This window comes from Meriones unguiculatus, chromosome 6, assembly GCF_030254825.1.
Source record: "Meriones unguiculatus strain TT.TT164.6M chromosome 6, Bangor_MerUng_6.1, whole genome shotgun sequence".
Taxonomy (NCBI): Eukaryota; Metazoa; Chordata; class Mammalia; order Rodentia; family Muridae; genus Meriones; species Meriones unguiculatus.
In genome coordinates this window covers 114,540,782-114,549,732 of record NC_083354.1, presented here as the reverse complement: position 1 = coordinate 114,549,732, position 8,951 = coordinate 114,540,782, and the positions used below count along the sequence as shown (strand labels likewise).

The 8,951-nt window shown below is 37.5% G+C and overlaps 1 protein-coding gene across 3 annotated transcripts in view; it reads right to left on the bottom strand.

Moving 5' to 3' along the window:
* Positions 1 to 1,308: 1,308 nt before the first annotated feature.
* The window catches only part of Sntg1 (syntrophin gamma 1), a 647,228-nt gene continuing 639,585 nt past the window's right edge, over positions 1,309 to 8,951 (bottom strand). For all 3 annotated transcript variants that reach the window (XM_060385900.1, XM_060385899.1, XM_060385901.1), the window contains one exon: positions 1,309 to 5,225. In XM_060385900.1, coding sequence (XP_060241883.1) covers positions 5,067 to 5,225 — 159 coding nt within the window. In that variant the 3' untranslated portion in view covers positions 1,309 to 5,066. The remainder of the gene's footprint in view (positions 5,226 to 8,951) is intronic.

The following is an 8,951-nucleotide window of genomic DNA, read 5'->3' as shown; positions in this document are numbered from 1 at the left end:
TGAGGGTACAAGTGCAGGAGAGATAGTACTACCTTTTGTGTTTTGGAGATGGGAGACCTGCCCACAGGGTCATGAACATGGGTGAACTGGCTTTGTCCCTCACCAGCTGCAACACTCTGGAGAGCCTGCCATGCACCTCGACCAGGGTATCAGGGTAGAGTCGACCCTGTTTGTAAGAGTTGCTGGTGAGCTAGTGGAGGGCATTAGAATGGGAGAGCCTGTGGGATGACTAGCCCAGATGCCTTTCAGGCCCAGATCCAGGGCTTTGAATTGGCCCACCCCATCTACCCCTTCCATGATCTGGGATCTCCAGATGGGGTACTTGCCCTGTGCCATAGAAATACCATAGTGGGGAAACTACAGGCTATCTAGAACAGTTCCAGTGAGGCTCAAATATTGACAAGTATCCCATAGTGGGTAGTTATGGCAGTTACAGGTTAGAGAAGCTGAAGCCAGAAGCCTCCTGCCAAACCAACAAGTCACTGCAGTGAACATTTGCAAGCAAAGGAGTGTGGACAAAGGGGTGCACTGTGACACTACAGCGTCCACAATGAGGTTTCTTTATTTTTTTGTTTTTTTTCTTTGTTGGTGGGGAAGGAGCTACAAGGGTGGAGGGTGAGATGAGTGTGATAAGGATGCACGGTGTGAAATTCAAAGAAGAATCAATAAAAAGTTAAAAAAAAAAAAAAAGACTTGTATCTTTTTTGCCCTTAGTATTCACTTCAGTGATGGGTAGTCACTATTTTTATCAAAGAAGGCCTAATTTTCTTTCTGTTTTCAATCTGATAAACAACAAGTCGGAGAAGTTTTAAAAGCCCATTTAGTACCAAGGACAACATGAATATCAGAAATGTGCTCTTATGACACTGACGTCACTCGAAAGACAATTGTAGTGTTGCGGATGGTGCATGATATACAGTAATGCCTCCTCGGTTGTTAGCGGCAAGACAATGTCCTTGACCTAGCTTCTTAATATAGATCCCATCCCTAATGGACCATTATATAGATACCAAAGTTACAGTGCTTTCAAAAGTTGTCACTCCTTCGTTGTTTAACTAATTTGACAAATAGTGCCTTTCTAAGGTCTGTCAGTCTTTCAGAGGTCAGAAATCAAACGTTCGTGAATATTAACGAGCCAGAGAAGACTGTGTTCCAGTTTATACTCCTTTGGGTATAGAAGTTAGATTTTCCCTTTTACGTTGGAGTTCATTCTGTCAGGATTGTAGTGTAAATTTGTATTAAGCTTACAAATCAAAACCGGACAAAGAAATAAAATAAACAAGTGTAGTAAAAGCTTTAATATTTATTTTCTAGTATGCTTCATTAAAAAAGTATTTATTTTAGTAATAGTACATTAATGAACTCAAAGACAGACTGGTTGTCACAGATCTCAATTTGTATTTTACAAATATCCACTAAAACATTTAAATATGAAATAAATATATTTACATTTTTATCTTTCTGTTTCACTACATCGTAGTATGTATAAAATATATAACATTTATATTTTATTCATCTTTAAAGGTAAGCTATTATGAAAAGTGATATGATTTTAATGCATTAAAGACTCAGAACAAAACACAAACAGCAATTTTTGAGATATGGATCAAGAGAGTCCTTCCGCCTATGAGCACATTCAGTATCAACAGGAGCAAAACGTTTTTCCTTAGGTTGGAACAGAGACACTTACCTTACAAAGTTAAGCACCATCTTGTCCTTGCACAGTAAAGCTTCTCCACACTGCAACTTTGAAACAGTGAAATGAAGTGATTGGTCGCATTTACTTTTCCTCATTGATAAGTCAAGCTTCACTTTAAGTTCAGCATTCGACTTGGGCTATACTATGAATAACCTCTGTCACCGTAAATAAGGGATATGTTGTCATTAACTAATTGCCTAGAGGTCAGCCATACTTCCTACATTGGAACTGATTTCTCTGCTTGTCAATACTGACCTGGCACTAATTTCTTTCCTCCTTGTTGAATGATAGTTGTATGAGCAAAGGCTTTAAAGGAGCAAGTCAGCTCATGCCTGAAACAGGAGTGAGAAATTACTACCTCATCCTGCTCTTTAAAAATAAGATCGGATGGGAAGCATTGGGTATTTATTATTTTAAATATTATATTAAGGTAATTTTGAATTGTACAATAGCAAATTCAAATGTCCCTGTTTTGGTATACTTCATTTCAGGTGATTTGTACTTTTCATCACAGAAAAGACATTCTCATCCTAGCATTGTAAAAGTCATTTTAAACTCCTGTCTCTAACTCACATAACTACATTTTCCATTAAGCTTGTACTCTGTGTACACCGTAATAACCCCTTTAATGGTCTATGCACACACACATGTATGTACATACACATCCATCAAGGCACTGGAGGGGTTAAAATATCATTAAGCATTCACATGTGCGTTTAATGCTCAAACTTGGAATTGTTGAAAAAAAAATCCCCTATATCTGAACCTAAGCTACTGAGAAATTAAAATCTGTGTTTTGATTAATTTCTAAATTTTCTCATTCATGTAGCCCAAGTCACAGAAAATGACTGGTTAATCTCACTATATAGAAAGCATTAAACATTAACTATTGAACTGATCAAAATCAGAACAGTACTTTCCTAATTGGTGCCTATGCCACTAATCATGTTAAATAGCAATTTCTGCATGGTGCTATTTTAACCAATTTATAAAAATTAAGAATAATAAGGTTGTTTTAATAGATTTTAATTCAAGGAACACGTTATAGCTGAATTCAAATTATGCTATACATGTCAGTGAAACATTTTCTTTCGGTATAATGAAGCTCAATATTTTATACCTGTCTTCCTCTCTATATATTCGTGTGTCTGTAAGTACACACAGTACCCAGGCTCCATACTGGAGAGCTTATCTCATACCCTTACTGTCTGCATGGAGCGAGCACTGGTAGAATATTTGATATAACAACAATAAAAAAGACTTGATTCATTTTTGTATATTTAGGTGGAATGTTGTAAATTCTACCTTTTAGACTTATTTTATGTGGTGTTTCTCCTGCATGTGCGTGCGTGCATCCCATGTGTGCCTGGTGCTGCTGAGTTCAGAAGAAGACATCACAGCTCCTGGAATGGTAAACCCGGATGGTTGTGAGTCACTCCAGATGGGTGCTGGGATCAAATTCAGGTCCCTCACAGGAGCAGTAATAACCCTTAACCGCTAAGCCATCTCTCCAGCCCCACAAGATTGTTTTTAACTGGTTAAAGAAAACCTTCTTTTAGTTTTAAATTCCAAGTTATCGCTAACTTATTTCACTTTTAGATACCATTCCCATTTCCCATGGCCCGCAGACAAGGTCCCCCACCATGGGGCTCCAGCACCGCTTGGTCACAGAGCTTTCAGAAGAGATAGTAAGCGCTGCCCCTCTCTACTCTCTCTCCTTTTCCTTAAAGAGACAGAACTCAGATTTTAGGGTTATTCAGAGTTTACCTTAGCCTTTGTGTTTGGTTGATATAATAAGCAGTAATCCCAAAATGACTCTTGTAGGTGTAGACTGATATTTTAAATATACGCCTTTACTTTCAAAATTTTCTGTTCTTTTGTCAAGGAATCTTAGACCCAAGTTAGCATTTTTTATATCTCATAACATTTCACTTAATCCACTGCAGAAATGAATTAACTTTTTTAATGGTTGTGAAATCTCTCACTATTTTCTGACTTTACTTTCATTGATAAGTGTTCCTTTGAGCAAATAATGTTATTTTTCTTATGAGTATTATGTGGGATTGTCTTTAATTTAAGGACGGAATATTGACCTGCATATTAAAAAAACTTGGTCATTTTAAAAGAGATCAAACAATGTCTAGCAAATGTGTACCAATAAAAAATGGGTTTTATTTTTACTTTTATTTTAAAGTAAACAGAAACAGAGCCTTAGGAAAGGATGAAAGATGCATCCTGCTTTGCATGACTAGTTAGCACTAGCTCTCGGCCGTGTGTACACACCACCACCCTGCCCACTTCTGTCTTTTTACCTTTCTAATCAGATATAAGTTGGCTACAGCAGCACAGATTATTTGACACTACTTAATCTCTCTCCATGGAGCTCTATGACATGCACTTTCATTGTGACTTTTGTTTTCAAATCTCACTTAATTTACTCATAAATATGCTCAAGTGAAAACATCACCAGCTCTCATAGGTTCTGCGGCTACTTCTCAGGGTCTTTTTAGTTCCTGACTAAACAGAAAACTTACGAAGACTTGTTTCTTTCACGTAATTTATTGATATCATTTTCTTTTCAAGATTTTTGGTTCATTTAACTTTATGAAGGTTTAGTTTGTTCATAAACCTTATAATAAAAGAAGAAGTGTTTTTAAATGAAGAACAGGAGAGTCCTGAGTGTTTTGACATTCATATCTAATACCATTTTCTAATAGAACCACATTTTAGTAACGGTCTCTGAAAAGGTAATGTTTAAGTTCTTACTGTGTTATCACAGGCCAATGTAATTGTCTTTATTTATGCTGAAGAATAATTTACAATCAGATAAACACAACTGGAGTTCTCATGTGGAATGGTGGGATGGGAATACAGGGAGTAACATGAGAAAAGTAAGATCCTTCTGTCTTTGAAGCCATTTGTTTGTTTTTTGTTGTTGTTGTTTGTTTGCTTTTTGCATGCTACTTGCCTTGCTCATATTTTTTTTAACTTCTTTACACTCATAATACAATGATAGGGTTCATGATGTGGCTCAATATACAAAATAATCTAAAATAGAGAAATAGCCATGTAATTAATATTTTTATTTATAGGTAGCTTACAATTTTTATACTATTTACATACTTTACACCAATCATTTCTTTGTCACCATGCATGGTGACAACCATGTCCTAATAGAGATATGTGGAGAAAGAATAGGCTGTTCTGCCCGTCCAGGGTCAGTCCCAGATGCGTGCCAGGGTAAAACCAGTGGCAGATGCCTCCTGACTTTTCTCCTGCTTCATTTGCAGTCTGACTCCACTGTTGACCTTGTGGTAGCATAGTCTATCCAAGTGACCCTGAGGACTGTCAGGCAGAGATCAGCACATCAAGCCATGTGTTTTGCTTTGCTTGTAGGAGCAGAGCTTGAAGCAGCGGAAGCAGCAGCCTGATTACCTAAAAACAGAGGGTCCAAACAGGCTACTTTGGCAGCAAAAAATGAATGAATACAGTGAAGAACAGCAAATAAATTTGAAAATTCCAACTCCTGAAAGGAAAGAGAAATAGATCAGGGGAGAAAATCAATTTTTCACAAAACTGTCAACAAGTGGTCATTTTTGTGTGTAATGAACATCTAGAATGAGGAATATGTAATTTATAAAAACATAATGCTCTCATGGATACACTATAATGAAAAGAAGATTGATGGCAGATTAATAGAATTACATGCTTAATGAGACTGATATGCAGCTTACTTTTTCATCGCTATGAGGGTAATTGATATGTAGTGAACCACTGAATTTAATGACACAATTTTTGTTATTTAATTATATGTTTGTGATGAACGATAATAACTACCACTGGCAGACCCTTTTTGATGTTTGCAATTTATACAATGATATCCAGCCTGCTAGAAGAGCTTATAAAACATCAGAGAGCTGCTTAAGAAAATGAATAGACTTCAGTGTATTTTCTTGGGCTTTGCTATAGGAACACGACAGCGTTCATCTGGTGTCTCAACAGTTGCCTTTCACCTTTTAATAGTCTACAGTCAGGCTACTATAGTGACATTTCTGAAAGTAGTAAAAAAATCATTCACTTGATTATTACGGTTCCCAAAAATGTTTCCACCAGAGAAGTCTTTTTAAAAATTCTGTTAGGTTATCTAAGGCTTTTTAAAATTCTAAATAAAAAATTAATTAAAGTGCAATCATATCATTTCCCCTTCTCTATTTTTTCCCTGTCTAATCCTCACCATGTCCTTTCCCTCTATTCCCTCCTTCCACTCAGCCCCATACCTCTTAAATTTATGACCTCATCTTCTCTGGTTTTACATATTTGTTTATATAGATAGATAGATAGATAGATAGATAGATGTACACATAATATATTTATTTATACACACACGTATGTGTGTGTGTGTGTGCGTGCACACACACGCGTACATTTATATGTTTCCTGATGAGTTTTGGAGAAGAATATTTGAGAGAATAATAATTTCAAATATCATTGACCACAAATATTAAAATATTTTTTCTCAAAAATGATCTTATTAAGTTGTTTATAACTTGCTTTTTAAGCTCTCCAAACACCTGAATATTTATGCATTTTAAGTAAGATTAAGCTTTATAATTATCCAACCCATTTTCTGCAGTATTTTACAAAAAAAAATTGATGTTGAGGGGACAGGAGCTCCAAAAGGAGACCAACAGAGCCAAAAATACTGAGCCCTGGGGGCCCTGAAGAGACTGATACCCCAATCAAGGACAATGTATGGAGAGGATCTAAACCCCTGGCTCAGATGTAGCCCATAGACTCAGTGTCCAAATGGAGTCCCTATTAAGGGGAACAGGGGCTTTCTCTGGCATGAACTCAGTGACAGGCTCTTTGATCACCTCCCCGTGAGGAAGGGGGGCAGCCTTGCCAGGCCAAAGAGGAAGACAAATGCAGCCAGTCCTGATCAGACCTGATAGGCTATGGTCAGAGGGAAGAGGAGGAGGACCTCCCTTATCAGTGGACTAAGGTAGGGGCACAGGGTGGAATGAGGGAGGGAGAGTGGGATTTGAAGAAGATGAAGGAGGGGCCTACAGCTGGGATACAAATTGAATAAATTGTAATATATGATAATAATAGGAAAACAAAAATTGATGTTGATTAAGACTTTAACATTTTTATATCTTTACAACTTTGATGTTTGTGCTGGTTTGCAGGAAAAAGCAGATAAGAAGTGATCACCTCCCCAGGTCTCTGTCTTAGCTCTTTCAGTCTCAGCCACCCTCAGGGATTCCTCGGTCACAACTGTATGAACTCACGAAGGATAGTCTCTTTTTTCACCTATTTCTTGTGTTTCTCAGTCTTTTATTTCCACACATACTTGGGCTTTGCATGCTGTTTTTTTTGCAACAGAACTTTTCTGACTTTTCCCCATGAATCTTATGAAATAAAATCTAATTTCAAATTTTAAGTATTTGGTCATTCAATAAATATATATCATGATCCTTCTTTGTTTTTGTTGTGTTAAAAACATGTATCAAAAAGCAAGATAAACAAGAAGGGGCTGATGTTCCTTCAGGAAATCTTTCTTCTGGTTATTATTTGAAAGGTATGTTTTTGTATCCTTCATCTTTTATACTAAAAGGAGGAGATGAGGGAGGGAGGGTGGGATTGGGAGGGAAAGAAGGAGCAGGTTACAGCAGGGATACAAAGTTAACAAACTGTAACTAATATTAAAAAAAATTTAAAAAATGGAGAAAGAAAAGAAAAGAAAGGACTTCATAAAGAAAAGTAGAAATATACTAAATTGTAGATCTAACATTAATGTATTTACTTTCAAAGTCTCCTACATACTCTGAGAACTTGGATGTAATTAGAATGTTATACATAGATAGTCACATTATTATTCACATGTTAATTGCTTACTAAGAACACTGTCAGCCAAAGTCTGGACACTGGTGTAAGTGCTATAGCTCTGAGGGGAGAGGCTTCCACAAGGGAAGTACAAGTGTTAGAGCTCTGAAGAAGAAGGTTTCCCCAGTGCAAGTGTTAAAGATCTTCTCCAGGGCGAAGGGAACCATTTCACCAATACAAGTGTTGCACAGCTCTGCTGGGGCTGTTTACAGTGTTACAGTTTTTAAAGGAATTGTATTCTGGCCATTGAGGGCCAAAGAATACCATAAAGTCACAGCACAGCACAAACCTCACCTAAGAGATTTATTGAAAGAGAAAAATCAAGGAGGGTGGCTCCTTCTGCTGGGGGGTGGAGGAGTTCCAGAGAACCGAGCAGAAGACAGGGTTTATATAGAGTTTCTTTGAGGAGGGGGAGCTTTCCACAGTGGAGATTTTCAGGGTGGGCACTGGTGGGATTTCAAGTACCAAGGTTGGGATTTTACTCTGTAGGGTGGAGCTTGGCTGCCTGAGTCTGTAGGGGCTGGATAAGGCCTTACAGCTGTTAGAGTGGTCTATGGGGGGGAGCCTGGCAGTTGGAGGCCTGTTCAGGAGTGGAGGCAGGCTACTCTAACAATTGAGGATCTTAAAACTGGAGAAGTAGGCATCACTGAAGAAGTTAAGGAAAGGATTTCAAGCATTTCAAGGCTTAAACTAAAAGAGCCAATGCTCTTGTATCATACAATTACTCTAAACCAAAATATGCACAATTTCTGTGTACTGCCATAGTACTGATCTAATTCACCATTTTTCTCAGGTTTATGTTCTTCTTACTTTCTCCATTTTGAAAATGCTTTCTTTGGTATTATATATACATTAATACCTTCTTTTTATTCTTTTTAATTTATTCATTTTACATCATGATTGTAGCTCCTCCCTTGTCTCCACAAGGTCCTACCCTCTCTCCCTTTTCCTCCCTATCCCCCTCTCTCAGAAAGAGGAGCTTTCTGCCTTTACCAAATGGCCAGAGACTATCAAGTCTCTTTGGGACTACCTGCATCTTCATTATAAGATTATCATACAGCACTCAAAACAACTACTTCTTTAAACACAAATCCTGATTTTTAAAGAAGTATTTATGCTGTTGTTGTTTGTTTTCAATTTTTAGAGACGGGGTCTTACTTTGTAGTCCTGGCTGACCTGGAACTTTCTACGTAGACCATGCTGGTCTAGAACTCACAGAAGTCTACTTGCCTCTGTTGAGAGAGTTCTGTGATTAAAGGCATGTGTCACCACATCTGGTACACAGCCCTTCTTAATGCAGCTTGTAGCTATCAGTGAATTAAAAAAAACAGCAACACTGACAACAACACAGAAATGATGTATAAAT